Genomic DNA, 26,931 nt, shown 5'->3' with positions numbered 1-26,931 from the left:
GCTAAGAAGAAATTTACCATCGGGGGGAGAGGACAGGAGGAAGCTTCTGACTGCTGGTAAAATTCTATTTATTGATCTATAGATGTGCTTCCTTTGTCAAAATTCATTGAGATTTACCATTGTGATTTGGTACTGTGTGTGGGTGCTTTAAACAGAATGAATTAATGACTACTTGGAGAGAATCACAAGGAAACAAAGAAATGAAAGGATGAAGGAAACAAAGAGAAATTTATGCACCCAGAGGCCAGACACTCCAGTAGCTGTTTATTTTTCAGCTTTTTTTTTAAAGATTTATTAATTTATTTGAAAGTCAGAGTTACACAGAAAGAGAGGGAGAGAGAGAGAGAGAGGTCTTTCATCCACTGGTTCACTCCCCAGTTGGCTGCAACGGTCAGAGCTGACTGATCCGAAGCCAGGAGCCAGGAGCTTCTTCTGGGTCTCCCACGTGGGTGCAGGGGCCCAAGGGTTTGGGCCATCTTCTGCTTTCCCAGGCCATAGCAGAGAGCTGGATCGGAGGTGGAGCAGCCAGGACTCAAACTGGCACCGATAGGGATGCTGGCACTGCAGGCAGCGGCTTAACCTGCTATGCCACAGCACTAGCCCCTCCAGTAGCTGTTAAAAAGGAGAAAATAGAAACAATAAAGGAGGCACAGTATTCAAGGATATAACAAGAAAAAACTGATAGAGAAGCCAGAATCTATCTAAAGTGCTGGAAAAAAACTGTCAGTCTGGAATTCTATATTATGTCAATTTGCCCATCAAAATAAGAGTGAAATAAAGACATTTTCATTCATTCATTCACTCATTTTATTATTGTTGTGATTCCTGTTCAACAACTGTCACCAAGTATACACACCAACTCTAGACAAAGGAAATAGTGCTAATGATACCAAGTTCCCACTCTCACAGTTCCAAAAGTCAGAGTCTGAGATAAGGCTCAAGGAACTAAAGTAAAGTAAAGTAGGGGTGTCAGAGCTGGTTTCTTCTGGGTCCCCAGGAGGAATTTGTTCCTTGACCATTACAGTTTTTAGAGGCTGTTAGCAACATCAGTCTGCAGCCTTATCACTCTGCTCCCTGCTTGCTTCAGTCATCATATTGATTTTTCTCCAATTTTGACTCTCCTGTATATGTGTCTCTTTTATAAGCACCCTTGTGGATCACATTGGGGACCCTCAGATAATCTGGGATGAGATTCCTATCTTAGTATTGGTAGCTTACTTATCCCTGCAAAATCCCTTTTGTTACAGAAGGTAACATTCATTAATTCTGAAGATAAGGACATGGAAATCTTGGGGAGCCAGTTTTCACCCTCCCACAATATGTATGATTTCCTGTTGATTTTATCTTGGATTGAAATTATTGGGGGAGGGGGTATTGTACAAGTGCTGGTTAAGCTGCCATGTAGGATTCCCTCATCTCATATTGGGGTGCCCACTTGAGCCCCAGCATCTCTACTTCCAATTCTGCTCCCTGCTAATGCATCCGAGACGCAGCAGATGATGGCTCAAGTACATGAGCTCCTGCCATCCACATGGGAGACCCAGATGAATTTCCAGGCTCCTGGCTTCAAATTGGCCCAGCACTGGCTGTTGTGGCCATTTGTTGAGTGAACCAGTAAATGGAAGATCTCTGTCTCTTCCTCCCTCGCTCTCTCTTTATCTCTCTCAGTCAGTCTGCCTTTGATTTAAATAAATAAATATTTTTAAAAGAGCAAATTATCGGGGTACAGGATATTCATTACATTAAGCAGTTGATAATGTCAAACAGTATTCCTAAATTGTCATATCTATCTTTTTAACATTTCCACCAATAGTGTCTCACATACTCATCAACACTCAACACCGTTGAACTTTTTTTTTTTTTTTTTTTGACAGGTAGAGTTATAGACAGTGAGAGAGAGACAGAGATGCCTTCCATTGGTTCACTCCCCAAATGGCTGCTATAATCAGTGCTGTGCAGATCCAAAGCCGGGAGCCAGGTGCTTCCTCCTGGTCTCCCATGCGGGTGCAGGGCCCAAGCACTTGGGCCATCCTCCATTGCCCTCCCGGGCCACAGCAGAGAGCTGGACTGAGAGAGGAGTCACGGGAACTAGAACCTGGCGCCCACATGGGAGGCCAGCACCGTAGGTGGAGGACAAACCAAGTGAGCCACGGTGCCGGCCCCATTGAACTTCTTAATTATAGGGAGTCTACTAGGTTGATGGTACACAAAGAGTATAACAGTGTTATTACTAACTGCCCTTGGCAGAAAGAATCCTTTCTTTATGAGTTCACTTTATAGTGAAGGAAATAGAACTAATAAGGAAAGAGTAGATAAAAGATGAAACTCAGAAGAAAGAAAATATTAAAACCTTGATACACTTACAATTAATTTGTGGAATAAAGTTTGAAGATCTTATAAGTAGAAAAGTTAAAATTTTCTAAGTTCCTCATATTATTCAAGAAGAGAGTAGATAAACGCTATTAGAGAAAAACAGAGGGAAAGAGGCCAGTGCTGTGGTGCAGTAGGTTAAAGGCATGGTCTGAAGCACTGGCATCCCATATGGGCACCGGTTCAAGACCCAGCTGCTCCACTTCCAATCCAACTCCCTGCTAATGCACCTGTGGAAGCAGCAGAGGATGGCTCAAGTCCTTGAGCCCCTGCATCCACTTGGGAGACCCAGAAGAAGTTCCCATCTCCTGGCTTCTGCCTGGTCCAGCCCCCGGTCATTGTGGCCATTTCAGGAGTGAAACAGTGGATTTCACCTCTCTTTCTCTGTCTTTCCCTCTCTCTCTGTAACTCTGCCTTTCAAATAAATAAATAAATATTTAAATTTAAAAAAAGAGGGAGAAATTTACTTTACCAGGGGTGAAGAAGAAAGAGGGTATTTTAGAAAGGTAAACCATGCTGTGCAAATAGGCACAGGAATCTTGCTAGTTTCTAAAAGAGAAACAGCGGGGCATGTGACTGAATCCCAGCTACCATGAAGGGTGCTGAGGAAGACTGGGTTGTATCTGGGTCAGTAGCTGACGGACAGATTGTAAAGTGCTATTTCATATGTTTAGGACTCTGTACTCCATTTCTTTGACCAATGAAGAGCCATTAACCTTTTAAACACATAAAATATTTTAAGTGATTTTAAAAGCCCAACTGGTATGACTTGAATCATGCTCTTAATATAATTATGCTTTTAGTATAAATATCATGTGGAAATGTAAGCTAGAATCAGCAAAATAGTTAAATAGCTGTCATAATCAATGATAAGAACATAAGGTGTCAAGGAACCGTGCTATGTACATCCATCAACACAACAGTTAATGACATTGTCCCTAAACAGGTAACCTATGAGCCAAGCTCCTGGCATTTGTAGAGCAAAGGGAAAGGAAATAAAGCACATGAGATTTTAAGAGGCAGGGAATCTTTGGGGTTCAAGAAGTGCTAGGAGACGGTAGTTGATCCTCCTGTATTATCTAGCCTATCCCCTACACAATGCCCCTATTTAGCTTGTATGTCACTTAACAAATGTCACTAGCACAGCAAAAACAAAACAGTTCTCGGTTTGAACATGATATCATATTGTCTGATGAGAACAGCCCATTCTTTGTCTAAGATGATACCAACATATTAACTTTTAAAAACTAGCACCAAAAATAATTAGTAATACTTTAAAGAGTCTCAATTTTTAAAATATTTCATGTTGTTTTTTTCTATCAAACTGTCAAAAAGAAAGCTAATGTAAACAGTAAAATGTGTCAAACCACCATATGGTTACCATGGCTTTTCATGATATAGATGAATCTGAACCCTGACTCCAGTGTTACAACTGCAAGCTCAAGTACATCCACTGAATATTTTTTTTACCATAACCCCATATGTGCTAGCAAATATAACTTGCCTGAAAGAAGAATGTCTGATATTACAAGGAGCACAGTTTTGACTCTCTTTCTCAGATATAATGATTAAAAACTCTAGTAATTATTTTGAGAATGAATTTTATGAAGTATCAACTCATGCTGCAAAGCTAATTCATCCTTCTATTAACAATGAATATCACTCAAATATTTCCCCCACCTACCAGAGCAAGTACAACAAATATCAGATTTTAGAAAATAAAGCAACTTTGGAAGCAGTGTTTAATTTTAGCAATATTAGACATTTTTATGGCAAAAATCCATTATACTTTAATACGTTGCAGATCACAATCTAGAAACCTGCACAGTTTTGTTATTTCAGAGAAGCAATCTTATTATGAAAGTTGTTTTTACTTCACTTAATGCAATTGGAGATTGCTTCTTATAAAACAATATGCATAACTTGGGGAGATGGGTATATCATTACTCTTTGTTCACTCTCTGATTTGTTGCTTATACCTAAATACTTAAAAACACAAGAAAGAATGCTTACAGATCACTAGTGTAAATGATCAAAAGCTAGAAAAAAAAACAAACCAAATGTTTTCTATTATATTTGAGGTCAGTAAATTCTGAGTTCTCTACCAAATAAAAAATCAGAAAAGTTAAGGAGGCATTGTTATTTACAAAATGAATCAACTCTAATTGCTTCAACTAGTTTATCACTATCACCCCAAATATAGTCAATGTATAAATACCCTTACTTTTGTGCCCTGTGTCTGAGAGGAAGAAATTTCCTCTCTGATAACCAAATTCAATGCATCTGTATTAGTTTTCTGTGGTTTCACTAACAATTTACTACAAAATTGATGGCTTAAAACAACAGAAATACATTCTTTCCTTGTCTCTTCCTGGTCTGGTAGCTCCAAGCATACCTTGGCTTGAAGCCACATCAAACCACCTTGTCTTCTATGTGTCTTTCCTCTATGCCTCCAAACTCTGTCTGACTCTCTTACAAAGACAACATGTGATTGTTTTTAGGGTCCACCAAGATAAGAATTTAACATGGATATCTCTTAGTTCTCTTTTTGGGCCTGTCACATGTACATACATTTTATCTCATAGTTATTTGTCACCTGTGAGATTTCCCCCTACTGATTGTCACATCTCCCCTTGCCATCTTCTCCCTTTCTTTTGTATCTTTGATGCTCCTTTTTAATGGGTCTGTACTCTCATCATAGAATCACATAGGATTGGTTTGTTAGGATTTGGGTTGTCATTACAAAGTACAGACTGAATGGCTTAAACAACAGAAATTTCTTATGATCCTGTAGGCTAGAAGCTAGCCTCAGGGGTGGGCAGCCTTGGTTTCTTCTGAGGCCTCTTTCTTGGCTTGTAGATGGTCATTTTCTATCCCTTCACAAGGTTTTCCTTGTTTGTGTGTCTGCTCTAATCTCTTTTTATAAAGGGCTACCCCAATGACCTCACTTTAACTTGCTTTCCTCTTTCAAGACTCTGTCTATAAATACAGTCACATTCTGAGACATTGGGAGTTAGGGCTTTAGCACACAAATTTTAGAATAGAATTCAGACCATAGCAGACCATTCTTTCCTATCCTGGACAATCTAAAACAAACAAGCAAAGAAACCCTCCCACCTAAAGAACTACTCCTGCAAACCACCTGCTGTGCCCAACATTTACTTCTCATTCAATGTGTTGTGCTCCTCCACATTTTTTGTTCCATAGATGGAGCCTTGGAACTAACTTTGGGCCAACAGTACAATTTCTAATGCACCAGAAGGGGTTGTCCTATGAAAAAGTTGGAAATAAAAGGAAGATAATTTCACTTTAGAACCAAAGTCTCATAATGCTGGCAATGTATTATGCTTTTCACAAAAACTAGCTCTTAGGATATTCTTAGCTGCTTTTTATTCCCACGTCTTCAACTTTCACCAATGGAATCTATGATTTTATAAAGTCAACTGGGATGTTTATTATGGGAAATTTATTTGCTATATTTTCAACAATCTTTGCTCCCCCTAAAGACTCCTTTTAATGTTTTTGGCCACTGATAATCTTCTCAATGATATATTTGTTTTTTTGACTTTTTTGTTGTTGTTCATTTGTTTTATCTAAACCCATATTTTGGATGCAAGTTTTGTAACTATAATGTGGTCTCAATGAGAATAACAACTGGGACTATTTTAGTCATTCATGCACCTCCTATGCCTGGAACAAGTGCTCAGTAATCATTTATTAAATAAATGAGTCAATTTTATAGGGATATATGACCTGAATATCTACATTGTTATTTTCTCCTAATCCCAAGTTTATTCTCTTGTATTTTTCTGTTTGTCTTTCATAGATGATTTAGTTCTATATCCATAATTTTGGGATGTATTTGTATCTAAATTATGGACGTGGGGCCGGCGCTGTGGCAAAACAGGTAAGGCTACCATCTGCAATGCCAGCATACCATATGGGCACCAGTTCAAGTACTGGCTGTTCCACTTCCAATCCAGCTCTCTGCTATGGCCTGGGAAAGCAGTAGAAGATGGCCTAAGTCCTTGGGCCCCTGCACCTGCATGGGAGACCTGGGAGAAGCTCTTGGCTCCTGGCTTCAGACTGGCACAGCTCTGGCCATTGTGGCCAATTGCGGAGTGAACCACCAGATGGAAGACCTCTCTCTCTCTGCCTCTCCTCTCTCTGTGTAACTCTTTCAAATTAATAAATAAATCTTTAAAAATTATGAATGTATATACTCTAAAAAGTCTAAAATTATCATTAATAAACATAAAACTGAATGAATAATCAGTTGAGAGAGTATACTATTTCTCATACTTCTTGAATAATGTAACTTCAGGGACAGTCCTAGTAGCAAACTGTTTGTATTCATCTTATTTCAACTCAGTGGACACCACAGAATGTGTTAAAGCACCAGTTCTTGGGGTGGGGTAGTCCAACAGGTTAAGCAATCTCTTGGGATGCCCTCATCCCATATCACGCTGCCTGTAAGGAGTCTCTGGAATCCATTCCTACCTCTGCTTCCAATTTAGCTTCCTGCTAATGCTCACCCTGGGAGGCAGCAGATGATGGCTCAATACTTGGATGCCTGCCACCCACATGGAAGACCCAGATGGAGTTCTGGGCTCCTGACTTCAGCATAGTCAAGTCCTGATTGTCGTGGCCATTTTATTTACTTGAAAGGCATAACAGGAAGAGAGAGGAAGGGGGGGAGGGGAGAAATCTCCTATCCACTGGCTCACTCCACAAATGGCTAAAAAGCAATTCTACTCTTCTAAGTTTTTTATTCTACAAAATTTTCAAAAAATAGTATATTTATATTAATATGCATGTACTATAATTTTCTATAACCATTTTAATTCCAGTTTTAATTTCAAACATGATGAATATTGATAGATATAACCAATATAAACAAAAACTCTGGGAGGTCCTCAAAATGTTGAAGACTATAAATTTTCCTAAGACCAAAAAGTCAGAAACCCTGGGTTAAAAGGAGGGTTTCCTTCCTCAATGTTGCAAGAAAAACTAATTTACCCTTTCACTACTCCATTAGATCACTAAACATAGGTAATTCCCAGTATGTCACAATTAGATACCACATTGCGACACAAATAACACTCAATAGAATGAAAGGAATCTGAATGGCTGCTATCCACATAATTCATCTATGAGTGGATGGACACAGTCTCAAAGTATGTTTTCTTTTTTGATTTCCATTTTATATTTATCCCAAATCCAAACCAGAATTATCATTTCTCAATTTCTATCTCTTGAGAAATTAGGCTCTCTCATCCGATTTTCCTGAAATTCTTTCTCCATTCAGAGAGAAATTCCTGACATATTCCATCAGTGACCCTTGTATTTCTGATGGCACTGACCAGAGATCTGTTTACATGAGACTCTTTCTCAAAGGTATGGACTTCCCCGGGAATGGCAAATATATTTCACAGCAAGAGCCAACTCTGATATATTGTCAGCAGCTGGGCTGGAACCGTTTGCGAAGGATTCCTAGGTTAGCAAACAAATGTCATAATTGATTAGTAGTCTATCTCGAGTATTAGAGAGAAGAATTTTAGCTTATGTGCTGTGTATTTGCTGACCCTGTGAAATGAGTTGGAAAGGCTGTGCTCAAACAGACATAGACCAAGACAATAAATGTCTAGTCCATGTAGAATTATCACAAAATGTAACTACTATGTATGATAGGCATAACAGTAATATCTTCTTCATAAACAAACTCAATCTGCTTAAAATATATGCATACATTTTGTAATTCAAAGAAACAAATAATTATATCAGAGCACAAGAATTGCCTTGTCAGTTTGTAATAACAAAGCTGGTGTGTGTACTTAAGGACACTTTTATATTTTCCATTAAATAAGATAGTTGTCAACTACCCTTGATTTTGTCACTTTTAGGAACTTGTCTAGAACTTACTTTCAGAAACAATCTTCTCAGAATGGAATTTAAGAAGATAAATTTGTTTTAAAGATTTATTCATTTATTCAAAAGGCAGAATGACAAAGTACACTAAAGAGAGACACAGGCAGAGAGATCTTCCACCTGCTGGTTTACTCCCAAAACAGACACAGCAGCCAGGTCTGAGCCAGACCAAAGCCAGGATCCAGGAACTCCATCCATATTTCCCACATGGGTGGCAGGAACTCAAGTTTTTGGGCCAACATCTGATGCTTTCCTATCTCATTAGCAGGGAGCTGGATTAGAAGAGGAGTAGTGAGACTCCAATTGGCAACATCCTACTATGCTATATTTCTGGCTCCAGGCAGGTAAATTTTATAAATGCCAACTGTGCATCTTTACAACTTTCAGATGTTCTCACCGTGGCTGTGCTGGTGTGGCATCTGCTACAATAACACGATTCCCTTTCAACATACCATTTTGTTGGTATATTTAAGAATTAATACATGGAAGAAGAAAAGGAGAATATGGAAAAGATGATGGAGGAGGAACAGGAAAAGAGGGAGGACAATGACAATAAGGCAGTGGAGAAAGAAGGAGAAACAAGAGACAAAGGAGGACATAAGATGACAGTAGTGATTTGAGCCAGGCTGGGGTTTTTGCTTCATGGGAAGTATATGTGTATTCTTATTTCTTTAGGATGTGTTCCCATGACTATTAGCTGGCCTATAGTGATAAACCATTGCCTTAGCAGTGATATAAACTGGCAATATATTCCTATAAAACACATTCCATTATTAATTAGCTGAATTTTCAACTCCTCTGAGAACAAGACCAAGCACTGACAAGAACATTACTTGTTTCTTTGCAGACTTGCCTTTTTGTCATTTGCCTGGGCGTTACACTGTGGGGGAGTATGAAAAGGAAAACAAGTGATGCCTAGACTAATAAACTTAGCTCTAAATACAGCATTGCAAAGGAACAAAAAAAAGTAAATACTAATATAGAATTTGTTTCCTTGGAAACAAAAGAACACTTAGTGGTTTGGGGAAAAACATATTTGCAGCACAATTTTCACATAACTGTGGCTCGAAGATAAAATTCTGACAATATAATTACAAATAACACTAGTGACGAATAAGCAGGGGCAGAAATACAGAGAATTTATAGTTTATGAAGTATTTATGTGCATTCGACTCAGTAGGTCAGACCACAAAGACTATGTACAAATGTTAAAAGGATGTGAATGGAAAGAATGCTAGTTGTTGCTTGACGAATGAAGCTGGAAGGACGCAAGGAGCAACACCTAAGAACATCAAAGGGGACTTTTAAATCTTGTTTTCGAGTGAGAATAAAAATATAAGAAAGCAGCAACTACTCTAGAACAAATCATTAAGTAGATGGCTTTGTGGGATATAGACAAAGATAAAACAGTAATTATCAGAACCAGTATGAGTTCCTTAAGAGTAAGTCTTGAAAATTTTACTCCTTGGAAGATTGATAACTTTTTTTTTTTACTTTTATTTATTTATTTGACAGGTAGAGTTATAGACAGTGAGACAGAGAGAAAGGTCTTCCTTTTTCCGTTGGTTCACCCCCCAAATGGCCACTATGGCCGGCGCTGCGCCAATCCAAAGCCAGGAGCCAGGTGCTTCCTCCTGGTCTCCCATGCGGGTGCAGGGCCCAAGCACTTGGGCCATCCTCCACTGCCCTCCTGGGCCACAGCAGAGAGCTAGACTGGAAGAGGAGCAACTGAGACTACAACCTGGCGCCCATATGGGATGCCGGCACTGTAAGGCGGAGGATTAACCAAGTGAGCCACGGCGCCGGCCTCAAAATTGCTAACTTTAAATTCTCTAATTCCACACACAAGTTAGCATTCCATGACCTTCCCTTTGAACAAAATATATGGTATGTAAAGCAATCATACTCAAAGCAAGGTATTAACTCTTTTCTATAAAATAAATGTATCACACTATTAGCATACACTTTTGTTCCAAAATTTGTAAAATCTAAGATCCTAGGGAATCAAGGCCACTGAATTATCATAGGAATACACCTTTGATTTTCTTGTAATAAATCTCATTATGAATTTAAATAAGGGTATAATCAAATTTAACCAATTTAGATGACAGGTGATGGTAGAAATAAAAAGGTTGAATGCCACGCTTAATTTTTTTAAGTAATTTCAGTTGGTTAGATCAATTCATTCTTTACTGTATTTCCAGGTTATAGCACTAAAACTTCCACACAGCAGACCTCAAACTATTCATTGAATTAATTAATTAATTAATGAGTCAAAACAAAGTGAAATGCATCAAAATAGATTAATTTGCTCAGATACAGAATAGACTCACACTGGTTTGATAACAATTTAGATAAATACCAGCCAGAAACAATTCATTATCAACTCAGGTTTTTTTTTAAAGATTTATTTACAGAGAGGCAGAGACAGAGAGAGAGGGAAACATCTCCCATCTGCTGGTTCACTCTCCACATGGCTGCAATGGCTAGAGCTGAGTTGATCCAAAGCCAGGAGCCTGGAGCTTCTTCCAGGTCCCCCACGCTGGTACAGGGGCCATCTTCTAATGCTTTCCCAGGCATAGCAGAGAGCTGGATCGGAAGTAGAGCAGCTGGGACTTGAACTGGTGCCCATATGGGATGCTGGCACTGCAGGCAGCGGTTTTACCTGCTACACACCTTACCAGCCCCAACCAACTCAATTTAAAAAAGGTCTAATTAACAGAAGTAAAATATCTGGTAAAATCAATCTTTCATAGACAACGTTTAAAATACTGAATTCCTTCAAGACTTCACTTTCTAAAACTGACATTGGCAAACTAGACTTCAACAACTGTATCCTGATTTAGTAGCCAGGAATTAGAGGTCTAGAAATCGAAATAGGAAATAATTGAAATATCTGGGATGTTTAATTAAGAAAAATAAAAGTTAGGGAGGGACATGCTTCAAATATTTGGTGGAGCTGTCAGAAAAAAAGATTTATAATCTTTCTGTGTATCACCCAGGGAAAGTCTATGGAAGCTACATAACAGATCTTGCTTTAGTGCAAAGCTAGGATTTCTGTTAGATCTGTCAAAATCCAGATTAGTCTACCATGCAAAGAAAGGAACACTTCATCACTTTAAGGGTCCAAGTAAAACCTAAATAATCTTTCAGGGATTTAGTAGAAAAACTGTTCCAATGTCAGGTAGGATATTAGCATGGATGATTTAAAGAGCTCTCCTGGCCTATGGCTCTACAATTCTATGACTCTTGAAGTCTTGCCTCCCTCTTCCACACTATCATAATTCCTCTTTTCATTGATTTACCTTCTCCCAGCTTAATGCTTGACCAGGTCTATCTTTGTTCTAGTTTCCATTATTCTTATTTGCTTATGAGGTAGTCCTTCAGCGATGGTTAATTTTATGTGTCAGTTTGGCCTAAGGGACACCCAGAGAGCTGGTAAGACATGATTTCTGATGTGTCTGCGAAGCTGCTTCCAGCACAGAATAGCATTTGAAGCAACAGACTAAATAAAGATGCTCATACTGACCACAGTTGGGCATCAGTCAATCCCTTGAGGGCCTTGAAGGAACAGAAAATTGGAGACATCCGATTTCGCCTGCCCTCTGACACCAGCACTAATGGTTCTCATGGCCTTTGAGTTTGAACTGAACCATACCACTGACTTTGCAGGCTCTCCAACTTGTATATGACACATCGTGGGACTCTTCAGTCTCCATAATCACAAGACAGGGTGTCAATCTCCTCTCCCACCCGCCCCAGGCTCTGCTTCCCTCTGGAGAACCCTGACTGATACACCTTTATATTTCTACAAGCTGATTTCTATTGCAATCATGGCAGAAAAAAATTGATTCCCTCTTAAGTCACAACTTCTTTGCTGTAACAGTTGATGGGTTTGACTGTGAAGAGGTATTATTGACTATGCCTCCTCTATACTTTCTTCTTCAATTACTTTCATCTTTTTCTATGGCTTTTTTTTTCTCTGCCTCCAAACATGAATTAATGGTTTCTTAAGGCACAGATGCTAACTGTAGGTTTTTACTAGCAACGTGGATGGGGCGGATTAAGATAATTTTTAAACCCTTAATTACAATAGGATAACATCAGTGATATAATTAACAACAGATATCTTTGTCGTTTCTCTATATGACAAATTGTAAATACAGATTTTGCTTAATATTACTTATTTGCAGTTGTTTAGTTTTATTTTCCTACTTAAGATGGGGAAAGTACTTCAAATAATATTTTTAAAAAGACTTACATTGGAGTAACTTTACAAGAGCACATTTTATAATATATTAGTGAACCCATCAATCAATATTACCTATGCAAGAATATTTTATTAACTCTCACATATAAAAATTAATCTGAGTATGGTCTCAGATACACCATCATTCCTTCCTACATCACCTACATATAAAATTCAACTTAAGTTTCTAGATACAACCAGAGCTACTAGAAAATTGTGTATAGAAAATGGAAGCTTCATTTCCCAAATCTACAAAAAGCTCATTACTCAAAGGAATGTCCCATGACTTATTAAATAGCTTCTTGGGCTTTTTTCTATAATTCTAGTCACAAACTATATTGCTTAAATCTCTTCTCTTTTATATCAGATACTGGCCAACTCTGAAATACAATCATTCAAATGCTTATTCCTGCTTAAAATGACTAAATGTGGAGTTGGAGTACATGATTGTTAGGTGGAGATAGCAGAGTTAAATTACATAATCTCAGGATATGAACAAAGGTTCATCCTTGTCAAAGGATGGACAATAAAACTTTCTACAAAGATGGAAATGTTTTATATACTCCTATGCAATAGCCACAAGCCACACGTGACTACTCAACACTTGAAATACAGCTTGGGCAAAGGAAGGTTAAATTTTCTATTTTATCTTAATTTAAATTTAAATATCCTCATGCAACTAGCGACTACCATATTAGAACAATCTAGTGTCTTGAAAATATAACTGTGAATTGTTCTTATAATCTTTTGTTTTAGGAATATATACAAATGTTAATATATATAAATAAATAAATACAAATAAACCATTAGGTTGATTATAAGTTATTATGGTGAAACCATGTCTGTCTTTTCCACCACTATACTCATGACATCTTAACAGAGAAAACCTTGATGTTCTTTGGAACCACAGTACATACTACCTTCAGGTTACTCTTTGACATCTAGTGTTGTACTTCTTGGTTCACCATCAGGCGTTGCTGTGTTGGCAGTATTTATTTATTTCAGATTTATTAATTTATTTATCTGAAAGGCAGAGTGAACAGAGAGATGGGAGAGACACAGAGATCTTCTATAAAGTGGTTCACCACCCAAAGGGTTGCAACAAACTCAAAGGCTGTAACCAGGATCCAGGAACTCCACCTGGTCTGTCACAGGGGTTGCAGGAGCCGCACACCTGGGCCATCTTCCGTGGCTTCCCAGGTGCACTAGCAGGAAGCTGGACAGAAAGCCAAATATCCCACAATGGCCTCAGCATCCAATAGATAGCAGCAAGGCTGCAAGCAAAGGCTTCACGGGCTGCACCACAACGCAGTTCCTTGGTGGCGGTATTTAGTGACAAGTTTTATTGACCGGATTCTCTGTGTAGTGTATTAAACCGAGAACTTTAATAATTAACTTGCGGCACTGAATTTGAATTACCCAGAACAACATACTTAGATGGGAGAGGAACTGAAATAATTCCCCTTTACCAAATCCAAAAAGATTTATGATTGAAAATGAATCATTTTTTTAAGCGAGGAGTGGGGAATAAGTAAAAGTTACTCTTTACAAATCTCAGTGTAGGAAGGCCGAAGTTTCCTCTTACTTACACATTTTGTTGATAGCCATGCACAATTCTTACCTTAACTTTATATTTCTTCATTACGGGATGGAGCTAATCTTCCCTGAAAGAGAGAGGAAAGGTTCCAGCATACTCATGAAGCAACTCCACAGACGACGATACACGTAGTACCTACTGCGTGCAAAAGCCACGAGTCATTACCTTCAGTAGCCTAACCCCACGTGTTCCCCCAAAAGGTACATTGCTCTGCGCACGTGTGAAAAACTAACTGGGTTCCCTCAGCCAGAAAGGAAGAGCGGATGCTAGCCGCAAGCTTCCCGCCCCGTCCCCACAAAACAAGTGGAGGACGAAAGAAAAGGCAAAGTAGTGCACTTGATTACCACTTCGTTGAAACATTAGGAATAATGCAACACTTCAGCAACTCAGAACTCTACTGCACCCTGCCCGCGGGCTCCCAGGGACCGGCAGTGGCGTTCACTTTGCCCAACGCGCGCCTCGCGTGCGGTGGGCGTGGACTGAGCCCTCCCCGCCCCCGCCAGGCTCACGCGTTTCGTATTTGAATCGGGGGCGGAGTTTCTTGTCCCTCAGCGCGGCCCGTTCCGTCTCGCCGCCTCGCCCGCCGCCGCGGCTGGGCTGACGTGTCTGCTGTTCGTCGGCGTCTCGGCGAGAACGGCAGAGATGGCGGACGCCTGGGAAGAGATCAGGCGGTTGGCGGCTGACTTCCAGCGCGCGCAGTTTGCCGAGGCCACGCAGAGGTGCCCGACCCTTCCTCTCCATTGTGGAACCCGATTGAGGCTCCTAGCGGACACGGGTGGATCTGGGAGCTTCGATCCCAGGCCCTGGCCTCTGGCTCCTCTCAGCCCGGCATCCCTGCCTCCTCCCTTCGCCCCGAGCCTGGATCGCAGTTCCGAGTCCAGGCCGCTTTGCGAAGCCCGGGATCCCCCGGGTCTCGGGTTGCTGCCGTTTGCTGACGCGCCTCACCGCGGGGTGGCCGAGACTGGTGAATCCGGGCTGTCAGATCTCTGCTCACCCACACGCCACACGTCACTGTGGCATCCTTACCTACATAACGCTTCCTGACTCAGGATAAGCTTGAGCGAGTGACCCCAAATACAGTACTATGCAAATACTATATTGACCCTTTAAAAATTTGTGTCTGCCCTGACAGATCTAGATCTAGGCCAGACCCATGACGCCATCTGTCATTTTTTAGGGCTTCTGGGGCCCTGACATGGTTGTACAAACCCATTCATTGGGGGAAGTGTTCAGATCACCATGACTCTCTTCTTTGACATTACAGAGCATACAGAAAGAACCCCTTTTATTTGTTAATTGTTTCCTGCCTGTGTTTATTCCCTTTGAAGCTGTATTTTGTATTACTGAGGGCTACAAAAAATATTTTAAAAACTAAGGCACAATAAGTGCATGAGTAGTAACTAAGAGTGGCCATAAGCCAAGTCTCCTGCCTGCCTAAAGACCAAGTGAATAACTGAGGCAATTCTGCTCTTCACTTAAAGGGAACTCTGGCTAAAGTGGGAAGTAGGGCTGGATTTTTTTTTTCTACCTGAATTATGTGTCCTCAACTTTCTATTCAGATTTGAAGACTGGAAGTAGGCCTAGAAGAGAGCAAACTTGACGTCTGTACTAGAATGATGTATGCTAGTCAAGTAAATGCTTTACATGTATGTCAACCTGCTTATTGAGATATTTTTTCAGGTATGAAATCAGTGTTGTTACACTAATGGAAGGTACACATTTTGTAACTCAAGTTAGTGACTTTATGCGAACTTCTGTAAAACCAGTTTTCATACAAGTGCTAATTTTGTTATGCACCAATATATCAAATGCACTTTTTAAACTTTTTTTTCCTTCAGATTGTCAGAACGGAACTGCATTGAGATTGTGAATAAACTGATTGCTCAGAAACAGCTAGACGTAGTTCACACACTCGATGGGAAGGAATACATTACTCCAGCCCAGATCAGTAAGGAAATGAGAGATGAGCTGCATGTTCGAGGTGGTAAGTCATTTCTTAGTGTTTTTTTTCTAGATTTTTGAAAGAAAAAAAGTACTTTCAAAACATAACTAAATAAATTGTTTATAAGATACCTTTCTCATTTATTCACTTGCTTATGAGCTTAATCAGCTTTAATATATTTTACTAGGTTCATGAAAACATGATCATATAATTTAAGTGAATTAAAATATTACCACTTCACAGAATAGTACTTTTGTTACGATTTTGAGTTATTTATACTGTATGTAAATTAAATAGTCATCTTTTCACAATTTTTTAATTTATTGCATAACTTAGGAGAGTGTTCCCAACTGCCTTTTATAAGGTGGTAATTATGAGGATGATAAAAGATTTGGAAGGATTATAGAGTTTCAAGAATCAGGGCTTTATTACCTACTATGCTTTTTGAAAAAAAAATTACACGTATGTAGGTATAAGTTAGGTAACTCAATGTAACAATGTTATATCTGTCACGTGTATGAAATGCTATTTCAAGCACACAAAAATTTCCTTTGTCTTTTAAAAAAAACTTGAACAAACTATTAAGGAAATTTTTACGCAAAATAGAATCAATTATGAAAGTAACTCTTACTGATATGTCATCTGTATATAGTTTTGGTGTTGGTTGTAATATTTATCTTCCTACATAGTACTAATAAAATATGAGCTATAATTTGGAAAACTTAACAGATTGTCTTTTGTTGATAGGTAAAAAGCCTTCCTTTCAATTTCAAATAAATGAAACACTCAAATGAAAAATTCCATCTTACTTTATTTGAATATACTGTGAGTTGTACCTCCATAAGTTTAGCCAATTTGTGCATCAGTTGTTGTACTTAAGTAGCCTGAGGTGATAAAAGCAACTTTGAAAATAAATTATTTCCTGTGGCTTTAGCCGTGAAGACTTCCTCAGTTATGGTTCATATTTGAACACATTAATTCTTGTGGTTCTGCGTCCATTATAGAAGGACTTTGATTGTCCAAAACTTGAATCTGTCAGAATTTATAGTTTTTGACTGGTCTGTGGGTACACATAATTTAAAATAAATTTTCTTTTCTTTAAAGGTCGAGTAAACATTGTTGATCTACAACAGGTAAATCTTAAATGTATGAAATTTTTGCTTTGATTTCTCAATCTTTTGGTACTATGAATTTGTTTAATGATTAAAAAGTGTCCACTAATCCCAGTAGCATAATGGTTGTGAAGAAATAATTATGTAATCCTCACTGATATATTGGATTGATTTAATAAGCTCTAATGTACTGAATTAATGCTCCTTTCAAAGTTGATTTGCTTATTCTTTATTCTTTACCAAATAAACTCATAGTTTCCATTTTATATAATTGCAGGCTTATTTTAACTTTTTGTGAAAAATCACTAGTGTTTCCTGTTTACATGTTTTTAGTATGTAGGAGTAATAGAGAAATATTACAAAAGTAGAGGATGTATAAAAATTATATAAGTACATATATCAACACCAAACTACACTAGATATAATAACCTGGCAAATCTTGTGTGAAATGATGTCTGTTAAATAAAAATGTAATTTTCTGCTTAATAAAAGTGTTCTTAACAAGTGAGAGCATAATTCTACGAAATTGAAAATAAGCCTTAAATTTCCTATTTGAGGCTTTTACAGTATTTCAGATAAATTCAAAAAATCATGTAAGAACAAATAATTTTTTAAGAAACTATAGTTCTATACATGTAATTTCAAACTTAAGAAATAATACAACCTCACCACTAATGTAACTTGTGTTTATTTTCCAGGTAATTAACGTGGACCTGACTCATATTGAAAATAGAATTAGTGACATTATCAAATCAGAAAAGCATGTTCAGCTAGTATTGGGACAACTGATAGATGAGTAAGTAAATTTTTTAAGGATTTATTTATTTTGGTGAAAGAGTTACAGAGATCAAGGGAGAGACAAAGGGGGAGAGGGAGGTCTTCCATCTGCTGATTTACTCCTCAGATGGCTGCTGCAACAGCAGGCGTTGAGCCAGACCAAAGCAAGCAGCTTCATCTGGGTCTCCCACGTGAGTCCCAGGGGCCTGAGTACTTGGGCCATTCTCTGCTGCTTGTCCCAAGCACCTTAGCAGGGAGCTGGATTGGAAGGTGAGCAGCTGGGACATGAACCAGAATCCATGTGGGATGCCAGAATCACAAGCTGTGATTTTAAAATATTTAGAGCACTACTTTGTTGTGTTTTTTTCACTTCAGCAATATTTAAATTTAGGTCAGTTGTAGTTAGTTAGGCATTTCATTTAGAATTCTTACAGAACTGACATTTATAAGGATCAGTCTACTTAAAAAGTAAGCAATTGTGTGGAAAAGTTAGAAATACTACAAATATAAATTATACTCCTATTAGCTTAAGGCAGTACAAAACTTTTTTTTAAAGAAAGATTTATATATTTATTTATATGAAAGGCAGAGTGACAGAGAGATTGGGGGGTGGGGGAGAAAGAGAAACAGAGAAAGGAAGACTGACCTACCATCCTCTGGTTTACTCCCCAAATGCCCACAATAGCCAGAGCTAACTAAGCCAGGCCAGAGCCAGGAGCCAGGAACTCCATCCAGGTCTTCCTGGATTGGTTGCAGGGGGACTTAAGTACCTGGACCATCACCTTGCACATGGATTAGCAGGAAGCTGGATCAGAGGCAGAATAGCAGGAACTTTAGCCATTCACTAATAGTGGATGGAGGTGTCCCAGGTAGTGAATTGATCTGCTACACCACACATGTATCCCAACTTTTATAATCTTTCTTATGTTATCTTAACTCTGAAAGCAAGCATGTTCGAAAAAGTATTAATGACTGCAAAATTTCTATTCACTAAGAAAAAAAATTATAATAATTTTAAATTATAAATAATAATTTATAATCCATTGATTAGGAAAAAATGACTTTTAGAATATTAATTATGAGTTATATTTACCTACACATACCATATTTGTTACTTTGGAGGCATATTTTAACAGAAATTAAAAGAAATAAAGGAAATAAAGAAAAAACATTATTCCTAATTGGATTTTTTCATTCTTTTTTCTTTTTTTTTTTTTCACTATTAGGAACTATTTGGATCGATTAGCAGAGGAGGTAAATGATAAGTTGCAAGAAAGTGGTCAGGTGACCATATCAGAATTGTGTAAGACCTATGATCTACCTGGAAACTTTCTGACACAGGTATGTTTTTTAATAGTATAATCTATACTTTTAATGAGGAATTTGAACCATTTTTGGGAAAAAAAAGAGACTTTCTAAACCATCAGTGGATTTACTGCTGCAAAAGTCTGACTTAATATATAGGTAGCAGTGTATTTTGGGGGTACGTCCTATGCATTGATGACACTGAGGAGTTCATTTAAAAATGATTACAATGCAATCTTTCTGAACCAATGAGTACTCAAAAAATAGTTAGTAGACTGAGCTCTAGAGCTGACTTGATGTAATAATATACTATAAGTATATATACTATATGTGATAATATACTATCAATGCATGGATGCATTTGGTGCTTCTGATATTCACTGTACAGAAACTTTAAACAACAATCCTAGATTCCCAGTTATATTTTCAGAAATGAGTGGTGAAGATTATAATTAGAAGGAGGTACAACTGGTGTCTTTTGGTGAAAGTCAGGATGCTACTAACAATCTTATAATTTATAGGACCTCCCTGTCAACAAAATCTCAAAAGCACCAACATCTTTTGATGTCAGTTTCCTTCCTGTAAACTGTCAGTATTCTAGAAATCTCATATATTCTCTTTGTTAAAATTTTTATTTATTTATTTGAGAGGCTGAGCTATAATCAGAGAGGGGGAGAGACAGGCAAAAAGGTCTTCTGCCCACTGGTTCACTCCCCAAATGGCCTCAATGGCCAGAGGCAGGCTGATCTGAAACTAGGAGCCAGGAGCTTCTTCCAGGTCCCCTATGTTGGTTTTGGCACTCAAGCACTTCAGAGTTGGATCAGAAAAGGAGCAGCCAGGACATGAACCTGTGCGCATATAGGATACGGGAGCCTCAGGCAGAGGCTTAGCCTACTATGCCACAGTGCCAGCCCCTTACAAAATTCTTTCAATTTTAGGTATTTGTGTTAATACTCAAACAAAATACCTTGATTTGCAATCACCATACTACCTGAAAATAGGAGCCTTTTTCTTGTTTTTTTAAGGAGTTTGACATTTTAGAATCATGAAAGTCCATTTGGATCAGTGGAAAATATGTAGGTTTTGGTGTTAAATGTTGATTTGAACCCTGTCTGTGGCTGTTGTTAGTTGGTATTAGGAAAGTTACTTCATCTTTTTTGTGCTTTAAGTTACATATCTGTAAATTGAGAATGTTTACAATAGTCCTCTTATTTTCTATTTCAGTTACTCTGGTCAACTATGTACTCACTGTACAGTACAGTGAGATTTTGAGAGAGAGAAAGGGACCACATTCATATAACTTATACTGCATTGTTATAGTTATTTTATTATTGTTAATCTCTTACTGTGTGTGATTTACAAAACCAGCTTTATCATAGTTAGAAATTCAAATGATTTCTTATAAAACTGAAAATATGTAATTTCTTTATTAGCTTAGCTCTAATTTTTCGGAATATCATAGGCAGTATTCTAAAAGTTCATTAAGTTGTTTGAAAACATTTTTTTCTATATCATAAAAGTTTAGTCATGCTGACTTGAATAGCTTGAACTTAGCTTGGGATATGAAACATGCTCAGGCTTAATTTGCGTTTACTTGACCCAGTCTTTGTGTAACTGTGGGGAAGTACTCTGTTGACATTGAAAGCAGATTACCAAGAAAACACATCATCTGTGATTTTAGATCTTGTGAACAGAAATAACTTGTTAATATTTGTATCAAAGAAGATGAATTTTCAGGTCTTCTGGCTTTTAAAATACTTAAGTTTCTGTTAGTGCTAAAAGTTCTAGAAAGGGTGTTCTCTAAAACTCATGTATATTTCTTCACTGTCTATAAATTGGAAAATATATCTAGAAAAATAGGTAACCATTTTTTATTTGACATTAGAAATAGATATTAATTATCAAAGGCTAATATTGTTATCAAAGGCTAAGTGTTCTAATATATTAGGAACTTGACGCATTTCTTGGCTTTGCCATGAGATAATGAAGTTTCCTGAATTCAGCATTTTCATCTTAGTTTATGTAATGCGTGCTTGTTGAAATTTCCCAACCACAAAATCAATACAACATCAGCATGCAACATGAGTTGAGTATGAGTACACAGGAGCATATGTGTCACTTTGTTATTTCAAATTAATAGAAATTTACATCTTTGTCCCAAGGCACTCACTCAGCGATTTGGTAGAATTATCAATGGACATATCGATCTTGATAACAGAGGAGTAATTTTTACTGAAGCTTTTGTGGCTCGACATAAGGCGCGAATCCGTGGACTCTTCAGTGCTGTTACTCGGTAAGCATATTTTAGAGTGTACATCTTGTACATTTCTCTTTCTTTTTTGAAGGATTTATTTATTTACTTGAAAGGCAACAAGAGATGGAGACACACACACACACACACACACACAAATAGAGATATCTTCCATTCCCTGGGTCACTTCCCAAATGGTTGCAATAGCCAAGATCTAGGTCAGGCCGAAGCCAGGTCTCCATCCTGGTCTCCAGCACGGGTAGCAGGGGCCCACATGTTTTGGGCCATCTTCCATTGCCTTCCCAAATATATTAGCAGGAAGCTGGTTTGGAAGCACAGCAGCTGGGACTCAAATCAGAACTCTGATATGGATGTCATGATCATAAGCAGCAAGTTAACCAGCTGCACCACAATGGTGGCTCCTTTTGTATGTGGCTTTTTTTTTTTAACTTTTATTTAATGAATATAAATTTCCCAAGTACGGCTTATGGATTACAATGGCTTCCCCCCCATAACGTCCCTCCCACCCGCAACCCTCCCCTTTCCCATTCCCTCTCCCCTTCCATTCACATGAGGATTCATTTTCAATTCTCTTTATATACAGAAGATCAGTTTAGCATACATTAAGTAAAGATTTCAACAGTTTGTTCCCACACAGAAACATAAAGTGAAAAATAATAGATGATTTTTTAAATGATGATGAAATCAGATCAGACCTATTGTCATGTTTAATCCCAGTGAGAGTCAAGTTGGGAATGTATGTGGCTTTGATTATGACTTGCATTTTTTCTTCAAGCAGCCAAATCCTTTTATGAAGAAACAAAATCTGAATCAGAACTCCAGTTTGTAAAATAAAAAGGGAGTTTCAGTGAATTGGAAGTGGGCATTGCAAAGTCCTAAAAAGCAGCCTAGCACTCTTATAACCCACCTCTCCTTTCCATCACTACCTTCACCACCCCTTGGCTCCAGATGCACTTGTGCAGAACACAGTTTAAAAACTGCTGCCCACATTAGTATATTGAAGTCACCCTGGAATCATGGAAAACCATGTAGTTGACATTCGAGGAGTTGAGTCATAGCTCTGTCATATACTTTATTGAGATCGTTAGATTGTGCACTGCAGTTGGGTGGATTTTATGATACACAAATTATACCACATTAAAACATCTTTCAGAAAAGAAATGCATAGTCATAGCTTAACAATTCTGATAATCAAAAAAGAACATTTTAAATGCATCCCTCTCATTCATCCTAATCTAGAAGTATATCTTTCTGAATTCCTTTCAGTTACTTATGATCTCATTTTTCTTCAAAAATGGAATCATATATAACATGTACTTGAGTATTCCCAAGAGAGAGAAGAGCCTCCAGATAGAACGGAGTGAAAAAAAATATGCACGGAAGGCCAAAGGAGATAGTCAAGTGTCACAGAAATAGGTGAAAATTTGATGCAGTGAGAATATAATTGATTCTAGATGGAAAAACAGAATGATTTCCTTATTATTTCAGTAGGATAATTCTGATGAAAGGTTTAAAATTTGATTTAAAATTTTTAAACTCCATAAAAAATTGTTTTTTAAATAAACTCTTAAATACATAAAGCTGCTTGACTTGAATTAATAAGAAAATTTTTTTCTTCCAATGAAGGCCTACAGCAGTGAATTCTTTGATTTCAAAATATGGATTTCAGGAGCAACTTCTTTACTGTGAGTTTAGTTTAAATCGTATGTCATTTAATTAATTTCTAAATGCTGTTAATGTAAAGTTTATTAATTAACTTTAATGTTTTCCTCTTAATCTTAAAATTTATTATAACTAAAATATTTCCAGTTTTCATATGTGCATCAGTTATACCTGTCAAATACTTAGTATTGTCCACTCTCAGAAATGGAATGAAAAAGTGTGTTTATGTATGTATGTGTGTGTGTTTTATATATATATATAGAGAGAGAGAAACACATATATATATATATAAAATGAAAATATGTATGCACTATTATTCACATACATCTAGATTTAAAATTATAGAATTAAAAGTAGTTTTTATTTACAATTTTTCTTATAGTTTTATACTTCATTTTCTAATATTAAAGTAAACTATCTAACAAAATTTTTGTATTTATCAATAAAAATGTATTCTTAGCATACAAACAATACAGTATCATCTCTAAAAAGAAACTTGGTTCATTGTCTATTTCATGTGTATTTGAAGCTCATTTGAGGTTCTGCAAGTTTTTAATGTTTTACTGGAATAATTTTTTAAAGCAATGATTTAATATTTCAACTCAGATATCAGTGCAAATATAGGAATTAAAAAATGGAAAATAAATTAAAATATAGAATCAAAAATTAATTGTCATTTACTATCTTTCAGAACATGAACTTTAAAATTTTAAGACATTTAAAATTAGACTAGCTGTTTTTGCAATCTATATAAGGATTGGGTAAAATTTCATTTTATTTTAAAATTCTTAAAAGTAATAATTGATAACTTAAACTTTGGTTCAAAATTAGTTTGTGTTCACATTTATGTGAAATTAAGAATCATGTATTATAATCTATTGAGAAACTCAAATGTTTCTAATATATTATCCTAATTTACTTAGCACTGAAATTTTGAAAGTCATATATAAAGTAAGTTATTTCAGTTAAGTGCTAATTCTCATAAACATTTCTTTATTTCAGGAAGCTTTTAAATGTGCATACTGATTCATATAAAAATAGCTTCTTTCTATCTTGTCTTTTTTAAGTGGATTTTTATGTAAAACAACAATGTAAAGTTAAATTTTGTGATTTAAATAAAAAACCATAAGTTTTTTTATTAATGACAGCACTATCCATTTTCAAACTGGCATCAGTCTTAGGACAGTGGTGGTGGCGTGGTACTCTTTGAGTGAGTGCTTGTTGTATTCAGCTATGAATACAGTAACGCTTCAAGATAGATGTTATTATCCCCACCTAATAAATAAGAAAATGGATATATAAGGAATATAATTTGCCCAGCGTTTGCAGGTAGTAAGTGGCAAAGTTGAGGTTTAGAATTAGGCAGCTATCTCCAGAACCCATTCTTTAACGATAGCGTTGTGCTTCTCTTGTAGGTAGGGTTGGAATGCCTTGCTTCAGCTTACTCAGTGGAATGTAGTAACTTATATAAAAACCTTGTCCTTGAGTTTATTTCCTGCTGCTGATTCTCATACAGTTGAATTGTCTTGACTTTTTCTAAATATTAGAATATTGAACTTGGTAACAATAGTGATTGATTGCATATATCTGTTCTCAAAGTATTTGATCATCCCCTTATAAAGAAACCATGAGGTAAATACTGGCATTCCTTTTTTTCACAAAATATTCAAACTCAAAAATTTGGTTAATTCAACAGTTTGCAGTACAAATTCAACACCTTTAACTAGTTACCAAAATTTCCTGAATTAATAAAATAAATTTTCTGATAAGTATCAGAGAAATTTTATATAAAATATAATCCCTTCCTTTATGCTGTTTGAACATTAAATTGGTTTTTAAAAGTATAATAATGAATAAACTGTGAAATGATCAAGTATTTTTTAAGATTAATACCTGCTGTGATTTATTTGTGTTTGCTTGGATTTTTTTTTAATTTTTAATTTTTTTTTAAGCTGTGCTTGAGGAACTTGTTAATAGTGGACGCTTACGAGGCACTGTGGTTGGTGGGAGACAAGATAAAGCTGTGTTTGTCCCTGACATCTACTCCAAGACACAGAGTACTTGGGTGGATTCCTTTTTCAGGCAGAATGGCTATCTAGGTAACTATTTCTTTTTTAAACTAAAATTTATTTCTAAAACTGAAAACATTCTGAGAAAGTATCATCTAACCTTGGAATCCATGTGTATTGCTCTGTTGTTGACTAGATGATAATTTTGGTTTCCATTGACTATAAAAGTAGGCAGGTTGGTTTCTGTGGATCTTAGACCTGAGTTTAATTCCATGGTTACAGAACAGTTGTAACATTAGAAGACCAAAAGCTGATATATTTACCAACAATTAATTATTTCATATATTAAGATGGTGCTACTAAACACCAAGTAATTTTATTCAAAAAAGAAATTGTATTTTATTATGTTTTATAAAGTTGCCCGGTTTTTCAGTTATATCATCTTCAGAATATTTTACTGGCTGTCAAACTAAACAGGGTTCATTTTTATTAGTTTTCCAGTATTCCAGTGACACTGAGCAATTCTAAATTCTGTTTCTAAGGTTCTGCTCTTATCTGGATAAAGTAGATTGATTGTTCAGTAATTAAGAAATTACTTCAGAAAGTTTTTGCTAAATGCACATTGTCTTAAAAAAAGATTTATTTATTTATTGAAAGTCAGAGTTACAGAGAAAGGCAAAGAGATCTTCCCTCCACTGGCCCATACCCACATGCCCACAGAAGCTAGGGCCATCTTCCACTGCTTTTCCCACACTGTTAGCAAGGAGCTGGATCAGAAATATAGCAGCTGGAACACAAACCAGTGCCCATATGGAATGCCTATGTCACAGCCAGTGGCTTTACTCATTACGCCACAGCTCCAGCCCCACTGCACATTATCTTTAAAAAAGATTTATTTTATTTATTTGAAAGACAGAGTTACAGAGAGGGGTAGAGACACAGAGGTCTTCCATCCGCTGGTTCACTCCCCAATTGACGGCAACAGCTGGAGCCAGGAGCCAGGAGCTTCCTCCGGGTCTCCCACATGGGTGCAGGGGCCCAGGGACTTGGGCCATCCTCCATTGCCTTCCCAGGCCATAGCAGAGAGCTGGATTGGAAGAGGAGCAACCGGGACTAGAACTGGCACCCATATGGGATGCGGGTGCTTCAGGCCAGGGCTTTAACCCACTGCGCCACAGCGCTGGCCTCGCACATTATCTTTTAATTCTATTTTTCCCCTAACTTTTTGAAGCTCTGACATCTGGCTCAGTTGGTTTGATCAATTTCATAACCCAAGTCAAACCACATTAATAGATTACTTTTTTCAGTAATAAACCCGTGAGGAATCAGTATTTAAACAATTTTAACATCTGCTAAGATAGTGGGCTTCACTTTTCTTGATTTTCCATGATGTACTTTTCTTCAGTCATAGGTTTGATTAGAATTTTGTTACAGTTTCCTTATGTATGATTATTGAGGTTGAGGGTGAGTTAATGAGGAAAGTAGCTATCTCCAGTAACTTTAGTGACTATAAATCTAAATTTTCGCTTTTTACTTTTGTTTTATATGTTAAATCCTTTTCTAGTTTAAATTAAACTAGAGAGTTATTGTCCTATGTTGTCTCATGAAACATTGAAAAATATATTTTGGTCCTTGAATTATAGTGACCAAAACAAATTCACTTAGTACGTAACTTTGTCCTGTATTGCCATTTCTGATTTTATTACTC

At 37.1% G+C, this 26,931-nt stretch overlaps 1 protein-coding gene and 1 long non-coding RNA gene across 5 annotated transcripts in view; one reads left to right on the top strand and one right to left on the bottom strand.

Moving 5' to 3' along the window:
• Positions 1–263: 263 nt before the first annotated feature.
• On the bottom strand, positions 264–14,642 carry LOC127493173 (uncharacterized). Its single transcript, XR_011388611.1, has 3 exons — positions 14,310–14,642; positions 14,169–14,211; positions 264–612 (listed from the first exon to the last, which is right to left on the bottom strand). It is a non-coding gene; the product is annotated as an uncharacterized lncRNA (long non-coding RNA).
• Positions 14,643–14,682: 40 nt separating this feature from the next.
• The window catches only part of UFL1 (UFM1 specific ligase 1), a 29,544-nt gene continuing 17,295 nt past the window's right edge, over positions 14,683–26,931 (top strand). For 2 of the 4 annotated variants that reach the window (XR_011388610.1, XM_051855441.2), the window contains exons 1-9: positions 14,712–14,863; positions 15,704–15,824; positions 15,983–16,128; positions 17,191–17,219; positions 17,897–17,994; positions 19,202–19,316; positions 21,443–21,573; positions 23,179–23,237; positions 25,167–25,313. Coding sequence is in view for 2 of the 4 variants with exons in the window: in XM_051855441.2 (XP_051711401.1) it covers positions 15,793–15,824; positions 15,983–16,128; positions 17,191–17,219; positions 17,897–17,994; positions 19,202–19,316; positions 21,443–21,573; positions 23,179–23,237; positions 25,167–25,313 (757 nt within the window). In the remaining 2 variants the exon portion in view is untranslated. Of the gene's footprint in view, positions 14,864–15,703; positions 15,825–15,982; positions 16,129–17,190; positions 17,220–17,896; positions 17,995–19,201; positions 19,317–21,442; positions 21,574–23,178; positions 23,238–25,166; positions 25,314–26,931 lie in introns of all 4 variants that reach the window. The other 2 variants (XR_517960.4, XM_002714591.5) reach the window with 1 other exon arrangement.

Source organism: Oryctolagus cuniculus, chromosome 5 (genome assembly GCF_964237555.1).
Source record: "Oryctolagus cuniculus chromosome 5, mOryCun1.1, whole genome shotgun sequence".
Classification (NCBI taxonomy): Eukaryota; Metazoa; Chordata; class Mammalia; order Lagomorpha; family Leporidae; genus Oryctolagus; species Oryctolagus cuniculus.
This window is presented reverse-complemented; position numbering and strand designations above follow the sequence as displayed.